The sequence below is a fragment of the Centropristis striata genome, chromosome 3 (genome assembly GCF_030273125.1).
Source record: "Centropristis striata isolate RG_2023a ecotype Rhode Island chromosome 3, C.striata_1.0, whole genome shotgun sequence".
In the NCBI taxonomy this organism is placed as follows: Eukaryota; Metazoa; Chordata; class Actinopteri; order Perciformes; family Serranidae; genus Centropristis; species Centropristis striata.
Window position 1 is genome coordinate 20,094,487 of NC_081519.1, and position 22,253 is coordinate 20,116,739.

The 22,253-nt window shown below is 40.5% G+C and overlaps 1 protein-coding gene across 3 annotated transcripts in view; it reads right to left on the reverse strand.

The window, feature by feature from the left end:
* Positions 1–22,253, reverse strand: part of foxp1b (forkhead box P1b) — a 181,850-nt gene that overhangs the window by 47,544 nt on the left and 112,053 nt on the right. For all 3 annotated transcript variants that reach the window (XM_059328899.1, XM_059328902.1, XM_059328901.1), the window contains exon 6: positions 15,296–15,439. In XM_059328899.1, the coding sequence (XP_059184882.1) occupies positions 15,296–15,439 (144 nt within the window). The remainder of the gene's footprint in view (positions 1–15,295; positions 15,440–22,253) is intronic.

Sequence of the window (22,253 nt, forward strand, 5' to 3'; positions counted from 1 at the left end):
TATCACTGCTAAACTATTCCCCCCCGTCTCTCCTCTCTGTCTTGCCTGCCTACTCCAGTACAAAGCAGAGACCCGTCCCTGTAAAGGATATCCCAGCGAGCTGAGCTGTAAGGTTCTGGCAGCGGCGGCTACCCCGCGTGCCCCCCTCTCTCCGGGTACACAGCTAATATCTGGTTGCCTATGTCATGGTTTAGAAATGACAGGTGCTCGCAGCCCCTCGCCTTGACAGGCCACTGCACAAATAACGCCCCTGCCTGAAAGGGCTAATGCACTACTAATGAACAATAAATCAACTTTGATTACAAACTGTCAACCCAATCAGCTCGCACTCCAGCTCTCCCAAACTGCGAGTCTCGGCACAGCTGCACGGCATTACGGTGCACGCTTGCCCCTGTTTAGGCTCCGCTCTCCTCCTCCTCAACCATCTGATTTTATCCTCCACTATTCTCCTCCATTTATTCTCCTTTCTTTCACTCTCGTAGCACTGATGCAAGGTGCTGAAACATTGCACCCCCCCCAAAAAAAAAAGTTCTGGCTTAATGGTAAAGACACCAAAACAATAACAGCACTCGGGAAAGAGTGAATCACACGTGAGTCCTGTTTTACTTAACATTACTGCAGTAAAGACACTTGAGGTGATTAAACAACAGAAAGTCAATAGCTGTCTTCTGTGTAAAACCTCAAAGCTGTCAAACTTGACAGCAGAAAAAATGGAAGAAAATGACGAAAACTTTCCCTCCTGAATGTACTCTGCAATCCCTGCGCTGCAAGTACAGAAACACAAACACACACACACACACACACACACAAATGCAGGCAAGTAAAAACATTCACACACTCAAAACTTTTCAGGAAGATATGAGCGATGACATTTGGAGTGACAGCGCGTCTCCAACGTGGTTTTGTGGTGACGGTGTCAAATATAGAGCTGTGCCAGCCTGTCTTAATTCACTGTGACACCATGAGGAGAGTGAGGATTAGTCCAGGCCATTGCTTGAGAGCAAGCAAAGTCTGACCATTAACTCACAAATCATCACAAAACACACAAACCAGCGAATCACAACGGTTGACAAAAAACATATGACTTTCTGCCTATTTTTAACACCTCTCCCTGGAGATATATATACTTTTTTTTTTTAACCAATAAAGCAAAAATATCATAATTTACTGAGAAAAACAACAATGTTAAAAGAGAAGGCAAACCTGTCTCCTGTTTTTCCTCGAACTTTCCATAATTCATACAGCACAACAGTACAGTACTGGATCCTGCTCAACTGGTTAGCTCACAATCAGCAAAGTAAACAAAACTAAAACAAACAGTGTAAAATGGCACACAGAAACTTGTAAGCTGTAAATGGTCCGGGATCGAAGGCACCAACTGACAAACAAGCACAGCTAAACAAACTGTTGCTAGAAGTAAAAGTGAAATGCTGAAAAACATCAACATCACAACAGAGATAAACAGAAGCAGCAGATCCACACAGTCTGATTTTAAAATGCAGTAAATCTAACGTACATGACACCTGCTTTCTGAGTCAGGATGAGCCTGTAAACTGTCAAATCTCACCGGCAAAGTAAACTGGATCTCTCATGCAAACTGCATGACAAAAAATTAACCAATTACAATGATACAACATCAAACGACAGACAGACAATGAAGCCTCCTTTTCTCTTTTTCCCCGGTCAAATTAAATTGTCACATTTTTTTTAACACAAGAAAGCAGGCAAAATCACAGAAATCAATCATATTGACAAACCTGACAAACTCCATTTAGCTGGCAGGGTAAACAGAGTGCTGGGCCACGCGGTGTGGAGTGAAGCAGAGCGGAGAGCAGAGCGGCGAGGGAAAGAGAGAGAGAGAGTGAGTGAGTGAGTGAGAGAGGGAGAGAGAGAGGCACACACGGGCTGGCAGGCAGGGAGGCTGAGAACAAGCGCTGCTGTGCTGTGGAGTCTCCAACCTTCCTCGGGATACAGACAGATTGCACGCGCAAGGTTGCTCCCTGGCTGACAAGATACAAAACTATCCAATCAACCACGCCCTTCTCCACCAATCACAACCAGCCCTCTAAACATAATCAATTCAAATGGGGCCACACAATAGGGAGCCGCGGGGCTGTGCTGCAGGTGAACCCGTGCCTTTGTGTGGGGGCCCCTTTTGAAAAAAAAAAAAAAAGGAAAAAAAAAAAGACACAGTTGACGGCTGTTAACCCTTTGACCCCTGCTGGGACTCTGGCCGTGCTATTGAAACAATGGGAGCCTAAAGAAAAGAGGCCCTTTAATTAAACAACAGATAAGTAAACACAGCTATCCAGCGGAAAGAAAGAAAACTGGCCCCGCTATCAGCCCCTTTATTGTTCTGCTAAATGGAATTGTTTACAGTGGCGGAACAAAGACACAACTCATTTCACATGCTGAAAACAACAAACGCACAAACAATTCACAGGCTTTGTACTTTTTTGGACTGCTTTTAAATTTCCCTAGCTCAGACACTTGTATTTTATTTTAGAGTTAAATATTAATGAGTTGTTTTGCCTTGTATTTTCTCCCTGAATGCCACTTTAGCACACAACTAGTTGCACTATACTAAGTCAAGTTTGTGTGTCATAAAATCAACCACAGCAGCATAAACTTTTTCCAGTTTTTAAACACTTATCCTACAATTTGGCCTCAGACAAGCTAAAACCACTTACATTAATAGCTAACATTACACCAGCTACAGAACCAGGCAATCCATCCAACTCCATCCCAATGAGAGCAATTAGCTGTCATAATATCATCACACTCTTTAACACCCATGTGCACTCAGTGAGGGGAAGAAGGCAGGAGAGGGAAACAGGACCCTGCCACCTACTGGTGATCCTGCTGAACTCACCGGGAGGGAAAGAAGGCAGGAGAAGAAATAGGCTCCTGTTAGTTTATATATATGTTAAGAAAATCTCAACCTTTTTAAAATTAAACTATAAGTACATTCTTTCTATAGTACATTAAACTAAAAAAGGAATAGTTTTAGTACACACAATAAAATCAGGTTCACTAACTTGTGCAACCCACTTAACAAAGAATTAGAAGAAAAGGCATGAGGCAAGATTAACACCTCACTTTGTTAATTATCATGACAATAAACACAGAGCGGAATAACAGAGCTCTAAAACACAGCTCATATCAACAGCTATAAACCCTTGGCCAAGGATGAAGGAATGTTCATGGGATGCATTCCAGTCCGCAAACACACTGGTAAAATAAACAGAGCGGGGCTGCATAACAAGCCACTGCTCTCATCTGCTAATAACTAACAATGAGCCCTGCTAAGCTGGCCTGACCTATATAAATTATTGACTGGGACACCTCAAGTGTCAAAAGTGACAATTCCAATACATATCATAGTGAATAATTAAGTGGAAGAAAAGGCGGCTTTTTATTTTCTATCTGACACCCTCAAGACGGCTCACAGAGCAAAAAGACAGTGACATGTGCTTACTGCACAAACACACACACACACACATACGCGCACACACACACACACACACACACACACACACACACACACACACACACACACACACACACACACACACACACGCACAAAGTGGTTTAGGCTGCAGCCACACTCTTCTCCCCCGGCACTCTCCCTGGGGTGGTATGTCGGCGTATTCTCAATAAAACACCTTCTTAGCAGTAATAGGCCACTGTTCTCATTTCAACGCTCCCAAAGGCCTCATGATAAATTTAGCAGACACACAGTTCAAGCTTCTCCTCTCACACACTGTCTTTCTAATCCATTGCCTCTGTGCCTGCGCCATGTAAAATAATTACACATATGTGTCGATGCGATACACACGCTATATAGATTTTTTTCTTTCTTCCTTTCTCCCGTGCGCGCAGAGAAACATCAATATCCTTGAGCCTTGAACCGGCGTCCCCTGTGATAGTTTACAGAGAGTGCTGAGCGATTGTGTTCATGACAGAGTGGATGACATTATATTTCCTGCTTGAGTTAGAGTGAAAGTATGAGTTAATGTCTGGTCTGGCCAGAGCCGTGCTCCGCTCTAAAGATAACGACTCGCCTCCAATTACAAAGCCTTCCCAAAACACTAACACAGCCCGGTGAATGAGCTGCACCGGCATGCCAACCACTGTCTTACTGAAGGAGAGGAGGAAAATACAAAACTCTAGCCGTTCCTTTTCTCCAAAGGCTCTGGTGACCTGAACCATTGTCATGAGAAAACAAACACACTCTGTTTCCCTGTGTATGTGTGTGTATGTGTGTGTGTGTTTAAAGTAAATCATTGTTTACTGATGGTGGGAGTCAGCAGGGCAGGTGTGGGACCTATATAAATAACAGCTGCTCTATATAATATCACCAAGGAAACAAAAATACCTTTTAGAGCCACAACAGTGCCATAAAGTGTGATCTTACTATTATTTCTCTATCTTTAGATTGTTTCTACAGCGTCCCCTGACAAAAAAAGAGACACAAAGCATTCAGCCAACATATCAACCGCTATTTTTTTAGGTTTTTTTTACAAGCATCGGTAAGACGTGGCAAAGTTTAAAAGGAACTATACGTTGTATTTTTTGGCGATTTTTATTTCTAATGTGAGTCTGTTAATCTGAGTCTTCTCTGTTCATGGCACTTCATACTTTCACTTTGCTACAGTTCAGATGGAACTGTGAACTGCATCGATAAACCGTGTTACTGATCTAGAGATAAATAATCGCCAACTATTATGGAAAACATTAAGTCATTTTTCTTGCAAAAATGGCAAACAATGCTGTTTTTAAATATGGAGATTTCCTGTTTTTCTCTGTTTTATATCATATTAAACCTTTTTTTGTTTTGGACTAACGAAAAAGGATATTTAGACATCACCTTGGACTTTGAGAAAGTGGGATGGAGATTTTTTACTATTGTCTGATATTAGAGATCAAACAATTAATCAATTGATCAAGAAAATAATTGGCAGATTAATTGATAACAACAATAATCATGAGCTGCACTCTAAAATATTGTGCTTTTTACTTCACTAGATTTATTTCACAGCTTTAGTTACTTTACAAATTAAGATTTTTGAATACCAAACATAAAAGAAAAACAGTTTGTACAAGATCAACTGAATTTGGAAGCAAATTTGATAAAATTGCATGTCATTTTCATACAAAAATATTTCATGGTTTCAGCTTGTTAGGAAGATTTGCTGCTTAAAATAATTTTAATAATTTGTACATAATATGTTTGAAGTTTGTACTATTGGCTGGATAAAGCATGTAGTGTGAAGGTGTCACTTTGGTCTCTGGGTAATAGTGACAGTGACTTCTTACTAGCCAAACAAACATTTGATCCAATCATTAATCATTTGTTGCAGCCCGATACAAAATAGTTAAAAATTAGCTCCACCAAGTACAAAAAGATCCTCTTGCTTATCCAGCCTTACATTAATCATGATATAAGATATAACAGTACATCATCCGATATATTTGTATACATTTATTTTATATTGATTACTAATACTTACATAATTTTACTTAAAAACATTGTCACTGCAGGGCTGTTACTTGTAACAGAGTACTTTTTAAAGCGTGTTATTAGTACTGAGTAACAGATCTGACTCCGTCCTCCAACGCTGTTTCTGCAGCAGTGAAAGCATCACATAGACCTTTTTGAAGTGGTGGAATCTTTATTTCTATTCTGAAGTCATAACCAAACTAAAAGTGATCTTCTCTTTTCCATTCAGGGGTCATTTTTAAGTTTGTTTTAATTCACTTGATTTTTAATGTCATTCAAACTGCATTTATTCAATATTTAGTTTATTTTCTGTACCTTTGTTACTATCTCAAGTTTCATTATTTCAGTACTGCTTAGTTTTATTTATTGTCGCTGCTGTGTTTTTAACAAAAGTGTATTTCCATTGTTATAACATGAGAGTGAACATGTGCAACCTACTGCTACTCCCCCTGATACGTGGAATAAGTCATATTTAGGGTGAATGAGGTTATCACCTGAAGCAGAGTGGAGTTACAGTAAGTCATGCCTGAGTCACTGTGTTCCCCCTGGTCTATTATAAATGGGCTTGGTTATTTACTTTTAATTTCAGCATTCAGGAACACATTGTTTAGTCAGCACATGTGAACTCTGTATTTGCAAAAATATTTCCTGAGGTGATATGCCAGCCAGTGTGGAACGGAGCTTGTGTTTCAGCCTGTACTGTCTAGTGTGGTTTTTCACTTAGTCAAAACAAGAACACTTTTGGGTTTTGAGCTGCGTCGATTTAAGGAGGTGGGGGAATTTCTGCCCTGTCTTGTTTGGTGATAGATTCATCTTTGATTTCAATCAGAAATCATATTCATACTCAGAACACAGTCATTTAATAAGCAGTAACAATGGTTCTGTGTGGGCTGTAGAGATATAAAAATAACTTAACCACAAAAACTGAAGCCACAAATAAGTTTGTATGAAGCACCTGTTATATATTATATTGTAATTTTGAAGCTTTGATATGCAACATATGAGATTTACTATTATAATTACAGTGTGTACAAGCAAGTTTGTCATGTGGGTGGCTCTTGTCATCACTTTTTAAAGAAGACTCTCAATGTAGGACGCACACTAAGCGTACAGCAGCATGATTAACTGTTTAGCTAACCTTTTCTGTGGTGTTATTAAACAGTATTTGTTAGCCTGTACTGTCTCCAACACTAACCAATAAAATTCCTCAGAAACTTTCCTGGATGTAATAGATATAGATGAGCGCTCTTCATATGAATCCCTGTTAATCCTCTGAGACCTACATAGAGTGTTTTTCTTTTCTTTAGGGGGGGATAGCAGGTCAGCGTTAGCTGCCACATAAAAGTGGTGTACTCCATCTGAAAGATGGGAACCTGAACATTAATTTATGATGCAGCTCAGCACTGTGTGTCAAGTCTTTTTCCTGTCATAAATCTGTAACACACATTCTGTTTTGGTTAGGTGCCTATTCATATGCTGTAAAAAGGCTTAGAACACTATGATAGAGGCATATGATGGGCATTCCCTCACTCAATTGTGTCTCATATATTGCTACTGTTTTTTATACAGATTTGTTACTAAATGAATAACCAGTCTGGAATTATTAAAATGGTCAGAAATTCCTGAAAAAATACCACATTAAGACACCAAGACCTTGAGGAGCATGATAGAAAAACCCAGACTGTGATGGTGTTAAAAACTTTTTACATTTTTAAGATTTGTGCAAAAAAATTATTTTTCGGTGATTGGATGGTGAGCACTTCTATTCTGGAAAATGTCACAACGGGTCGTTTTATACAGTGAGGTCTAGCTTAAAAAAATACTCTCAGCACAATGAAATGCTACTACGATTAACATCATCATACATGGAAAAAATAAATAAATAAAATAAAATTGGGCCCATTGAATCCACAGGAGGTTCACCTTTCCAGTCTTATCCAATTTGTGCAATTGCAATGAAGTTTAGGGACTCCAGGACGAAAACAACACATCCATAACACATTCAAAAAATTGCATGTTTTTTTTACCCTGAATCACATGGGATTGGCATAAATAGGGCATTTCTGTGAAGGGGGAGACTGGTGGTCACCCATAGAACCCAAACAGATACCTTAAGTTAACATGTGGACGAACCCCTTTGAAAAGGGCCATGTTAGGTTTTCCATCGCCAATGTGGAGCATTATTTCATCCACTTTCAGACAACATATCATGACTTTGTCTGTACATTTTGATTATTTGTTTGATTATCTAGTTTCAATCACTCACTAATTTAGCATTAAGACTGAGGCCACTACAGCCTCCAAAGACAAAAAGTCAGCCATAGCGCCTGCACTCATGCGGGTCTGATGAGGCAAAATTAAAATACAATGTTCCTTTGACTTTGTGCTTCTAAAGATTGGGCGTAACTACATGGATGACGAGGCTGAGTGCTGTGATGGTTTACTGTACAATGTCCAACACAAACATAAAAAACAACTCCAAGTAATGTCCTCATATAGCTGAAGGCCCCTCTGTCTCTGGATCCCTCTCATGCTGTCTGAGCGAGACAATATTTCCCTTTCCTCCTCCTAACAAAAAGTGAAAATGGAATCAGAGAATCGCAAAGCTGTCAAAAGTGTGCAACGACGACACCCGGAGAGAAACTGCATTGTGAGTTGATGCTGACTTGAATGCACCTTGCATAGCTGTTAGTGTTTATTAATGCTATGGTTGACTGTGCATCCATCCATCCTTCCACCCCTTTGCAAAAGGGCGTGTGAATCACTCCAAACAACACACGCTTGACATCAAGATATAGTGCCAGAGGATGACACAAAGATACAACAAATTTTAAGGGAAGTGTGTGTGTGTATCTGGGTGGATGACTGAGTGGGGCGGAGGGGTGAGAGGGTTCACTGCTGGAAGGGAAACATCAGGCCTCAAATAAAAAGAGGGTCCTGAAAATGGTAAGTGGCTCCCAGCGATGTGACTGGAGTCAATTCGACAGTCATCGTCTTGGCTGGAAGAGAGCTCCTAACACAGCAGCCCACCCACCCCCAGTTTCTGCTTGGCTGCGTGGAATTGGGACAGATGACTTCATTCTGACAGGATTATCCCAAACCTGGTTCTAATCTATACAGTACACATAATACATTTTTACAATATGACAAGGAAAACAAGCAGCAAAAGAGACGGCCTGATCCTGGGGTTCCACGCGAGCACCGGCCGCGATGTTGTGCTGATCATTCCTGACAGATTGTATCACCTCAAAGCAACGCGTGCGTCAAAATGAGATTTCATTACAGCATCACCTTGAGACTTTTTACAAACACAAAGAGATGAACTCCTTCTGAGAATCACGCACACAACTGATGAATTATGGCAGTTTGCTGTTGGAGACTGAGAGGGGAGCTGAATGATATTATCTCAAATATTGACGGCAACAGCACATCCTGGAGGTAAAGAAGCAAAGAAAATTTCAACCAAGGGGACATTCAGGTATATTAATGGATCTCTAAGAGGAATAGTTTAACATCTGTGCTCTTTTATCAAGAATTACTTGAGAAGATTGATACCACACCTAATTTGACAACAGACCCTGCAGCTGGTTGGTCGCATTTCCACTGTATGGCATGGCACGCATCTACTCAACTCAAAAAGTTGGTAGTATCTGGTACTTTTTTCAGTAACACCCTGATCAAAGTTTGAAGCTTGCCAGTCCCATCATAGAAAATTGAATTAAAACTGGAGATGACTGATTGGTCGATGAGAATCCTCACTAGCGCGAAACACGACATCCTTCACAAATCTGCCTTTATGAAATCCCCAAGCTACGGTCAATAGCAAACACAATTTTTTATTCACTTGACGCAGATTTTAAAAAAAAATGGCAGCCCGAAAATCTATGCTGTATACTACTTACATAATGTGGAGGGAGGCATTAGCTTACTTCAAAGACTAAAAACAGAGGGAAACAGCTAGCCTGTCCACCAACCAGCTCCTCTAAAGCTAACTAAATTACATGTATCTTATTTGATTTTTTTATACCAAAAACCAGTGCGTATATCATGGTTTGTGCTTTCTTCCTGGAGTCGCTTGCCTGGCAACGGTGATGACGAGAGACGAGGCTAGGTGTTTCCCTTGTGTTTTTGTTGTAGCAAGTTGTGGCTTGGTAATTACCGTACAGACATGAGGCTGCTACCAATCTTCTCATTTTAGCTACAAAGTAGTGATGGCCTAATAAAGCTTCATGAACCACTTTCTTTCTTTTCTGAGCTCACTAGATGACGAATTCTATTCAATGTAAGGCTGAAAGTCCGCTGAACTGCCATTCCTTGGGCCTTTTACTTTAAACCAAGAGAGCCATCTGGAGAGGTCAACAAATATAACTGATGGTTCATAAAGCTTAATTTGGACATGAATTTTAAAAAAATACAGGCATTACTCCTGGAATGCTCACAGTGTTGTAGGAGGTGTGAATGCAGTGTGGCAAGGGTTGAAGCTTTGGAACATTTGGGTTATACCTAATGAGCATATTTCCCAAATAGTTGAACTATTCCTTTAAATTGGACCGTTTGGAAGAAGATACAAATGTGTTACGTGGTTACGTCCAGGAATCTATGAAATATTTTCTGCTCTGTGAGAACAACCTGCACGGATTTGAACTTTAATAGGTGGGTCAATCTTGGCAAGCTTAAATCATTTGTTAAGTGAATCAATTAGAAATTGGCAATGCTTTGATTTGTGTTTTAAGAGAGTGCCACCACTCCATCTGTCTTTCAGCACTTCCTTTTGCTTTTCCAAACGTAACTTAACTGAATATAAATACACTCGCTTTGCCTTGGCCAGGTCTCCCTTGTGTAAAGACAATCTTTATCTCACAGAAACTAACCCAGAACATTAATCCAGTCTTGCGTTCACTGTCACCTCGCCAGTGGGCTACCACTGCTTTGCCACTTTGGGCCACTGGCCCGACTGGGCTACGGAGAACACCTCGAAATGCTGCCTCAGATCGCCCCGCAGCACTGGCTGAGCTCCAGCTGACAGGCTTCGGCCTAGTGCTCTAATGACTTACAGATTGGAGCGCTGTGGTATACATGTGTCAGGACAATGCCATGGGCCTACTGCAAAAACAGTAGGAGAGGGAGAGAAAGAGAGCCGGCGGCTTCTCCCTGTCCTGTCAGACAGAGGCTTGGCCCCTGGATTGTGTCACATCACGCTTCCCCCCAACAGACCACAAATGAAGGATGTGAAGAGCAAACGTGGGGAGGAGGGGCGTTGGAGGAGCGCTCTACAACTTAAAAGGCTTTCATCCTGTAAACTGAAAAGACATTATCTTTTGACCTGGAGATGCCCTCTGTGAGGCTGTACACTATGGTGTGAAAACACAGAGAGGGAGAGAGAGAGTAGAGGAAACAGAAAAGAAAAGAAAAGAAAAGAAAAGGAGAAGAAAGACGTGTGGATTGTGGCTTCAACTGGTAATAGCACAGATAAGGAAATTGTCTGCTGGCATGGTTTTGAAACATTATCAGTAGTTTCTCTGTGGCTGAAGAATAACAAGTGATGCACCTTTGACATCATGAAAATGTTCAATGCAGCATTTATCAGAGAAGAGTGAAAAGTGTTTCTCATTTAAAAACAAAAGGCCATCACAAAATTACAATAAATATAAAAAACAATGAAACCCAAAGGACAGAAATGTTCTTTTAGCTTTCAACTTTTTACAAAGAAGCTCTCCACTTACACATGAGACAATAGAAAGTAAAGTGACGTTATCCTTTCCCTCTCTATCTGCTCTGAATCTGGCCATTCATGTATTCTCATTACAATCAGTGTAGACGTACTGCAGACAGAAAACCAGTCAATGTCATTCATGCAGCGTCCACACAGGGAACTTCAGCTGGCTGCTGGCCATACCTCACACTGTACCACTGACATGAATAATGAAGGCCAATCTCAGGCACAATCCTGGATGGGAAACAAGCATAATCTGGGCATTACACTGATAGCAAAGACACCATGTTGACACAACATCTTCAGCCCAGCTGAATGCCACATAATCCCCTGTAGGAGGTGGATGCCTACCTAGAATCTCTCGCAATGAGGTGTAGTTAACCAGCCGGGCTCACGAGCAACACCACAAACGAGCTTCAATTTCCCCCCTCCTCCCACCTCGGTGCTGGTGGACTATCAGCGAGGGTCCGACAGTGTTGTTCCTAATTACCTATTTCTCCACTCCTGATCCTGCGGCTGGCATAATTAGTTACCTGGGGCTGCAATCCAATTTGAAGTGATGACAAGAAAGTGATCCATGAAAAAGTAATAAGTTAAATCCAATTTCAGCCTGCCTCTAATTAAATGCACATGGAACTAATGAGTCAAACCCTACCATTTCACTGATAATGGTAATTAGCGGGGTGGGAGTTGCCGGCTCTCGTCGTTGTGCCACTGTAGGTGCGAGGCGCAAAAGGTAAAAGCGGCGTGGATTCTTTTAATCACACGTGTCATTCAGTCAATGTAATTTACTGGCTTTTTGACCAGTCAAGTATGTTTAGCTGCTTCCCAGCCTGCATAGCAGCTGTTTGTATATCGAGTCTGATTAAAGCGCCTCTAGGCTGCTGAGTATACAGCGGAGGCATCTTCATCCAGAGGCAGGGATGGGCGGTGTAGGGGTGAGGGGGGGTGTGTGGTGGGGGGAGCACCCCTGTTGGAGATATAAAACCAAAGAGCCATTTAATGCTGATCAAGGATCCTGAGGCTTGTTTGACTCATATTTTTCCCCCCTTTACTACTCTGTGCAGGTCATTTTTTTCAGATGTTCTGTATATACCGTGTTCATTATTTTTGACTTGAATAAGAATGAATTGGAAAGTGAGTCACATCTCCAAATGAGTAAAAGTCTCTCCGCACATCTCCTCGTGCCTAATGGGAAGACCGCTGAGATGAATGGAGCCTCGTCCGCAGATCAGGTGCTTTTATGGGGTGTCAGCTTACTACACAGCCTCATAATTGTTGGATCATGTCTTTTGATGACCCAGTCCAGCTCAACAGAGAATCATTATCCAGGCTGTGTGATGGAGATAGTGAATGTTCTGTGTGAAGGGGGCTCCTCCAGGCACGGGTTTGTTCTTAAAAGAGGAAGTGAGATGAGACTCTAACCTCTGGTGTTTCGCAAAATGTGTTTGTGTGTGAGAGAAAGAGACGGTGTGAGAAAAGAGAGAAAACAAGAGAAATCTCACCACCAGAAAACCATGAGTGAAGAAAAAAAAAAACCCAACAAAAACAAATGTAATACATCCTCACGCTGATGTTTATGTATGACTGCTTGGCTTTACACTGTGCATGTGTACGTGGCTGGGGTGTGTTTAATTAGCAGAATATGTAATTCAGAGATAAACAAACACTTGTCTGGATCTGTGGCTTTTTTTCCTTCATAATGGCAGTTCCAAACCAGCAAAAAAATGTAACATACAACAGTAGTGAGCAGGCAATTTACGGTGTTAGTTAGATACTATACAGCGAGCCTGTGCTCTCTTCACAAGAACCGGGCAGGAGAGAGGGGAGGGGAGAGGAAGCGGGGGAAAGGGCCCGACTCTCTTTTCAATAGCTGAGTGACAGCTTGGCCAAGCTCTCTGTATACATTAATAAATTAGAATTTTAATTTTGTCTTTGTCTGCAGGAGATGGTCTAGTACTTCACTATGTACCAACAACTGGCTGTACGCTGGAATCTGCCGTTGTGGGTCCCCTCTGTTGACCTCTGCAGCACAATTCCCTGCCAGGCTGGGGAAACAGTTTAGTTTGATCCTTTCAACTTATTTGAATCCTGACAAATATGCACACAACTGAAAGGTCATCACAGTCATATTTCATCCTCTGGAGCTATTCCGAAGACATCTGCACAACAAAGAGGCTTTTTCACAACCTGACATTAGACCTAGCTGCTACAATAGCTCATTAAAAAGGGCCCCCAATGGGATAGTAAGGGTATTAAATATTATATATATACACACATAGAGAACAGGGCCTCCGTATTAATTACCAAATATGCCCTGAAGTCGTTTAGGATTTCACACTGACACAAACAAGCGCTCCTTGTTCAAACAAAGATATACATCTCTGAGGCAGTTGATCTGAAATTAACGTAAATATTGCATCAGATATGCAGCGCCATCCATATTACAAGCAGAAGATAAAAAGTAATTTTTTTTCATGCTGTTTTTTCTTTGCATCACAAAGGCATTCTAAATAACTGTCCTACTGCCTCTGCAGCTCTCCACACACTCACAGTTTCCCACCCCTCTCTGTGCATCACCTCCAAGCCCTGCACCTGGACTACCCACCCCACGAGTGGGCTGCTCCATAGCACCTCCTGCTGCTGGTGGTAGGGCCCTGCCTTCTCTTTTATTCCTGCTCTGTGTGCGTGTGTGTGTGTGTGTGTGTGTGTGTGTGTGCTTGTGTGTGTGTATGCAGAGCAGTGATTAAAGGCAAACAGGGAAAGCATGGAGTTTCCTCTGCTTGACCGGACTCTGTGGGAGGAATGAAGCTCTCTCCCTTTCCTTCTCTCACACTTTCACCGAAGCCCACCACCTCCAAGCACTTTTCAATGACTTTTAAGGTACCAAAACTAAAGATTTCCAGACTCTCAATGCCTTTATTGTCACATCTAAATCAACAGCACTTAAGGTACATTGACACTTGTTTATTTTACTAGCTGTTTATATTTACTTTGATTATTTAGATTTATTGTTTATTGGTTTATTTAAGACATAGTCTAGGCATACATGTTGTCTGATTCTGCCGATATGAAAACTTTTTTTTCACAAAACAGAAAATGCCAAAAATGACACTTGGGTTTATTTAGAAATGGTGTTAGCTACAGTCACGGGAAAATTAGTTTTCTTCATTTTCTTGTTCATTTTAATGCCTGGTACAACTAAAGGTACATTTGATTGGACAAATATAATAACAACCAAAATAGCAAAAACTTCCTCTTTAAAATCTGTATCGGTCTCAATAATCCCACTGTTATTTAATGCTTGCTAAGTTCCAGAGCAGAGATCAATAGAGCAATTATATAGCTATTTACTAGCTCAGAGTAAAAACTAATATGGTGACATGGCTGTTTCATGTCAAATACTAAATCTTTAATTTCAATATGAGTGATTGTATAGATAAAGCACCAGATTATTTTCCAAAAATTCAGCATTTTTAAAATGAATGTAATCAAATTCAAGCATATTCCAAAAATCTAAAATTCCAAAATAAAAATAGGCATTTTCCAAACTTTCAAGACTTCATACGAACAATGTAAGTACATGGAAAAAACATCCCCACTGCATTAGTGAGGATGAGCCACACATGCTGATGTGTGTTACTGCACTGGAATGACTCTAGATGAGCTCATGTGATCTAAACTGGCCACACAGACGCTTTTATAACATTCTGGCCTATATATTTCACAACAGCGCCCATTTCTACATACCACTGCTTCTAATGTTCTGTGTCAAGATTTCGATGACACATGGTTGATTGTGTGTGTGTGTGTGTGTGTGTGTGTGTGTGCTGCTAAATCACACATAATGCGTGAGCATACATAACTGCAAATGTTGCACTGCCAATTTTAATTTCCTGTTTGTGAACTTAGCCTGTGCTTTTCTCGCACACTGTGTTCTAGGAGAGTTGCACAAGTTCTTTTTCTTTTTTTTTTTCCCTTATTTGATCAACCACAAAGTCAAATAACCCCCAAGCCATCTGATAATCGCGAGTAAATAAATAAGAGGGTGTCTGAGAATGACAACACGTTTAGGGTACCTGTGGGCTTTGCTGCTTGTCGGTGGCTTTGGGGGATTTGCGGCCGATGTTTTGTTGAGACTGCAGTTGCTGTGACTGGGGCTGTTGCTGCTGCTGCTGCTGCTGCTGCTGCTGGAGGAGTATCTGCCGAGCCACTTGGAGAGCCTAATGAAGAGAAAGACATAAAAAGATTTTTTTTAAAAGAGAGAAGAGTCCAATAGAAATGCTAGGTATGCTAAAAGTCCCTTGAGGACACTTTGATGCTTATTATCAGAGCAGATGTATCCCCTTACGACAATCCTCCCTTGGCCTTCTATTAGATAACAAACAAACATTACAGAGCATCTTTTCATATTCTCCTATACAGCCATAAATCTAAAAGTGGCATAATTAATCCCTCCACAAACACAACAATCATCAGATGTTACTGCAAATTCACCTAGAATAGACAATAACAAATCCACCTAGAAGAAATATGTATCTGTTGATAAGTAGCAACTTACAGCAAACACAAAGACACTATCAACGCTTTTGATCCTCCTTTAGCTCAGTAAAACTCAGAAAATAAAAGGCTACTTCAAATATCTGTTAAAGGACACGGCCTTCTCAGTGGAAAACAAAATACAGTGCAGTCACATGTTTATTGCTCCAGCTACTCCCTTTTCCCTTACGATAAATAATCAAACATGCCATCCAGAGCAAACAAAGCTGGAGAGAGCTGGGGGAAAAAAACACAGTGGTCTTGAAAACGGTCAGCGATACCAAGAAAAGCAAGCGTTGTGTTCCCACAGTGAGCTGGCCAGCCTCACACCTCCACCAGTAAACCATCTGGGTAAATAACTGGCCTCATTCTTTCCATGTTCCTCAGACGATTGCTCCCACAATTAAACAAACAGTCGGGGCACATCCGAGCTCATCTCACAGGCGGACAATGTAAAAAGTTCTCCAGTCAATTATTTGAGAAGTTCAGACAATTGTAAATGGTGGAATGTTTAACAAGATGGAGAGAGAGAGAGAGAGAGAGAGAGAGAGAGAGAGAGAGAGAGAGAGAGAGAGAGAGAGAGAGAGAGAGAGAGAGAGAGAGAGAGAGAGAGAGAGAGAGAGAGAGAGAGATAGAACGACGTGTGAACAAGTGAGTGAAACCTGCGTGTGAAAGTAAGATATCTAGAGGGAAAGGGCAAATAGAAAGCTCTGAGGACGGATGAAAAGATAGAGATAACTTTGAGAGTTGGTCTTAGTGCCTGTAAAGTCTGACAATACTTTAAGACGGAGAGGCGAGAGACAGTTCGGGGTTGGAGCGAACAGCTGTATGATGGTCTGTGTGTGGGTGTATGTGCTGACCCTCCCAAACACACGGCTGTCGGATGACATCATGAGGCATAAATACGACCGCAGGCTACAAAGAGGCCACACTCCTGGCATTTCACCATGCTTAACTTTAAAGTGCATAAATTACCCCTCTATCTGTCTTTCTCTGACTTCTCATGTAAAGATAAATGACACCGGAGCAACAAATCTCATTCTGCATGCCTAATTGTCCTCTGCTTTGAAAAATTTGTGTAGGGGAACCCCCAAGCAAGCAAGTATACTCATAAAGAAAGTGTACAAATTGAAACTAAGAACTATGTGAGCAAGATTCACTCCCACACATGATAATATTTACATCTTACATTTCAAGCATTTAGCTTCTTCTCCGGAGCATCTTACAATCTGGTCGAAAAATCGGAAACAATTGCATGAAATGACGCGGGGATAGATCGGAAAACTATTTACGCGCCATCTACTGCAGTCATATACTGCAAAAAGGGGGGTCTAAAAACAAGAAAAACAAACTAAATCTTAGAGAAATTATATTGCTACATGGACAGATAATATCACTTGACAAGATTTATTGAATTAAGATCGTTGAATCTAGAAATAAGCATGTTGAACACTTAAATAAGAATTTAACTCTTCAAACAAGATAAATTATCTAACACTTCTAAATCTAAGTTTTTTGTATCTTGTAAGAAACAAAAAATTGGCAGTGTACAGAGCATGATGATATTTTTTTATCGTATTATGAAACCTTTAAATCATCAAAAACAGACCAATATTATAAAATGGTAAAATGTTTATTGAAAGTCATTCATTTTCAAAAATACTTATTTTTATTTGGACCTTGAACTTAGTGATGAAACAAATTCCATCAGTTATTTAGATGTTGTTAAATATTTTTTAATTCTCATATTTTATTTGGAAGTAAAATCACAGAATTTCACAGACAGAGGAAGAAAATAGATTAAATAAATAGTAAATAGATAAATAAACCATTAAGCATTAAATGAAAACAGCAAAATAACCAAATTTACTCACATTTAAAGCAATATTCATTATATATATATAAAGTTGCTAATTTGCATTGACGGCAATGATAATCTACAATGATAAATTACGTGTTCATGTTTTCTCAGTGTAAGCCACTACAGCATCATAAACTAAAAAGAGAACTTGAATGACTAAGCTAGAGAGAGACTGATAATTCACAAGAACATTCAAGAGACAAGAAAATGTGTAACAAGATCATACACAACGCCCAAGGCGTGGTATTACGGGCACACTGAAGAGTAAACAAAGTTGGCTGTTTTCTTTTCCGCTGTAACTGATGACACATGTAGTGAAATGTGTGTGTGTGTGTGTGTGTGTCTGGGTTTACAACCGAGGGTGTTGGAACAAAGACAGTTGAGTCAACAGGATATGATAGGAAATTCACACAGTAATGGATGAAGAGGTACATTTCTGGGAAGTCTTCCTTCACTGTCATCTTCAAGTAAAGCAAAAAAAGAAAAATAAACTTGGCCAATGATCATTTAGCGCAAGTAGATAAAGATATTGCCACAATGCAGGACTGTTAAAACAATGATCTGTTAACATGTCCAGGCAAATTCTAACATTGATGCTTTTATAGCTATGTATGTTGTTATATAAACATAGGGCAAATTATTCTATTGTGTTACTTTGAGTGCAGTTGCAGGGTATCAATCATACAATCAAACTCAGGTACTGCTTGAGTTTGACAAACAGACTCTACAAAGGATTTGGACGTAGCCTCTGGGTCTGAAAAGTGTCACCTTAAACCTGCATTACTTCTATTGGCCAGCAGGGGGTGACACCACTTGCTACAAAAAGAACTGACTGTATAGAAGTCTATGGAAAAATTAGACTACTTCTCGCTTGATTTATTACCTTAGTAAAAATTTAAGAATGAGTTTGTGGTCTCAATTATAGTTTCAGTCTTACACAGTCTTCTTCAATACAGCATGATGTTTATTTTGTAAATTATGGTCCCATGTAGAGTAAAATAGATGATAAAGCAGGGTATTTAGGACGTTATCTATCAACCAGGATAGAGGCGTAGCAATGCATATCCTTGGCACTGTGTACATTTAAATGGCCATTAACTTGGTTTTGGCTGTTGCTTGTGTTTTCCTTGCAGAACTCTGATATTTTACAGTGTGTTTTTAGTTTGTCAAAGTAAAATTTTTAATCATATTTTGGCCACTCAAAAATAAATCTTGATCTGCATTCAGTTATGCTTAAAGACATTCAAAGGAGTCTGTTGTTAATTTTTTTCTGGTAAATATATTATTTGTTTAAGCCTGTTTTTTTGCTAGCCAAAATTAGCATCCCAATTAATATCAATGTGAGTTATGGATGCACCTTTGCTAACCACGCTAGCTAGCTAGCGCTTGCGCTATCTGGTAGGTTAGTGCTTGCTGATTGAGTGGTACCTGGTCTATCCAGGCTGATAACCTGTAAAACCTCCCCACTTTTAGCTTCTTGACCAAATATGGTCACTTCTGGTAAAAGGACAGACAGCTGATACAAGACAGCCAAAATGCCAAACTAAGTAGTGTCTTTTGCATTCTTTGGTAATAATAGGAAAGCTAAATGGGTGTTTAGCTTAAAGCGGAGGAGTAACACAACAATTAAAAAAATTATGGCATTTTGCAATATTGTATGAAACATAGCCTCTTCCTATTTATGTCAACACCTTCATTCAATTATACTTCCAATCAAAGCAAAGGTAATAATTATGTTTATGTACTGGAAAATACAGTCAGTGATCTTCTTGACAAAGGCAAATGAAGTGAAATCACATTGCTGCCTGACAGCACATGTCTGAATATGCTGCCTTGATAACTTTATTTCTGAAAGCCAAAGATACAAGATGAGTAAAGACTCTTGTTGGTACAGAAAGTAATGAGAGAAAAAGGCGAGCAGGGCTGAGAACCTGCTGTTGTGAGGTCGGGCTCCACGTTTAGGAATGTTGCTGTCATGTTTGTATTTTCAAAAGGCCACTGGAGCTGGCATGCCTTTGAGAGGCCTAATGCTGGGCTAAAATAACCTATTGTGAACTGTCACTGCGCTGTTTACACAGCACCCACTCCTCTATTTCAGAGCTCTCCCCCTCCTCCTCCTCCTCTGGAATTTATCTTCTTTTGATCTTCCATTCAAAGGTACTGGATGCTTGATAGACATGCAAGTGTAAGAGCTGCTCCAGACAAAACTGAAAGCTGATGACAGGCTCAAGGCATCTGAAGCACGGAGAGAGGAGGGAGACTGCATGCTTTCTAGGTGATAGAATAAGCCAACTCAAGTGACAGTAAAAATGTACAGGCCACATATTGAGAAATACAGTAGGTTAACCGGAGACCTTAACTCTACTGAAAATGGTCAACTAGACAGAATCATACTTTTAAACAGAACATATTATTTTGTTTATTTTTTGAATGTTCGATTTAAAAAGTGAACTGATTAATTGCACAATTTGCTGTGATTAAGTTCCTTTTCTACATTTTAAGACCAAGGCTTTTACAACCCTGATTCCAAAAAAGGTGGGACACTGTGATGAACAGAATAAAAACAGAATGCAATGATTTGCAAGACCTTTGCGACCTTCATTCAATTGAATAAAGTACTAAGAAAATATATTAAATGCTCAAACTGGGAAACCTGTGTTGTTTTTAAAAAAAGATATCCTTTTTTTAATGTATATCCTAGCATTCTGTTTTTATTTTTGTTTTACACAGTGACCCTAAAATAGTAATTTTTTTCCTCGCTAGAATTTAGCCCAACTTTGGAGCGTTATTAAGCCTCCGTCCTTTCTCAGCCCATTACAACCAAGAACCTTTTTGCCTTAAGTATTTCAAAGTAACTCATTACTCATTAAATTCATTTTGAAAGCACTACTAAAAAGTAAGGAGTTTACTTAAATCAGGAGGATTTGTGACAGGCTTTGTGTTGATACATCATCTTGTGTCTAAGCACAAGACTACAGCAGCCCCATTATATAGTCCCAAACTGAGGTTGTTTGGGAGGCAAGCTTGTTACCGGAATAAAAACAACTGCAGAGATAGACGCCTACATCCACACACCATATTCACTGTTTGTGGGTCTACATGCACACAAATACACACACACACACACACACAACCACACAAACAAAGCATGCAGGGAGTGAACCCTCCAGGTGCTTTTGATTAGAAAACACCCTCCAGCACATGACAAAGGTTTTATCAGCAACAAAGCCGGTGCAATTTGGTATCCTTGTCATTTGCAGTCTGCTTTTATATTCCCCATTTCAAATGTGTTCAAAGTTCACACCCTCTTCCCCCTGTTAACGCAACTTCCTCAATAAACAACAGCCGTTTTTTATCTGCATCTACTTTCACACCATATTAGCGAATAGAGGCAGGAGCGTCTCTTATGTCCCTGGGCTATCACGCTGTGATAAGGGAACCGCTAAGTACTGGATGTCTTTATGTGCAGTCTGCACATGTGGATTATTTACAGGCTTTGGGGTTTCCTGCTGCTAAAGCCAGCTCTGGGTGTCTTACAAATCCCAGCTCAGAGCATTGCCACACAGTCAAGTCTGCTCTCCGCTGAATCCCTCGCTGCACCTTTTTCTACTATGACATCAAAAAAAGACAGATATGTCTCTCTTTAATCGCATTTAATGCAACTTCACTGACCCAAACTACCAATCAAAAATTATTAAGGATGGGGATTTGAGAGAATTTGCCATCAAGTGTTGACAGACACACAGCACTTCCTAAATGACAGACAGATAGAAGGGGAATGTGATAAAAAAGGTCCAGAGAAAATAGAGATGATGTGGGGAAATGTTGAAGGGTGTCTCCATCGGGAGTCAGACAGTGAGAAACGGGCCAGCGTTGTTTGTTCAGGCCCATCAACAGAGAGACCTCTTTAGTTCTATAAACGTCCGGCTCCTCTTGCCACAGCTGGGGAAGACCTTGAACGTGAAATGGTTCCAAGCAGATTGCTCCTAATTGCTCGAAGATGTGCGAGCAGGTGTAACCGGATCCCTGCGGCCACTCAGAGAAAGGGAGACGGAGCGGGATGTGCATCTGTTTGTGTGTGTCTGCACTTGTGTGTGTGTGTGTGTGTGTGAGGGGGGTTTCAGTGTGTGCTTCAGTGTATTTACTCAGTGGCCACGTTTTGCCCAGCTTTATTAGTCAGGAGAGTGTGGCTCAGAGACAGCCAGCAACAACACGACTAATAGGTTAGCTCTTAATGTAGTCCGGCTCAGAAGACAACCGGGCCCTCTGGTCTCACTCTGCAGTCTCGGCGGGGGTTTCGACACCAGCGGCCTAAATGTCAAGGTTATCTGCTTGACTTTCTGACTGATCGCACGTCTCAACTCACCTGACATTTATCACTCCTGCTGTTTTCTTTTCAAAGACAAGACCCTCTGCTTCTCAGGGGTGATCAAGCCAAGAGGCCAGGTTCTTCTCTCACAGGCTCCTCAACATAAGTTGCTAACATGTATAACTCATGGAATTAGGCATGGGACGATATGAAAATCTCATGTTTGGCTTATCCTGGCCCAAAAAATTGGATTCACAATAATATAACAATGGTTATTAAAATATGGTTAGAACTAGAGCCGACAGATATTATCGGCAGATATCGGCCA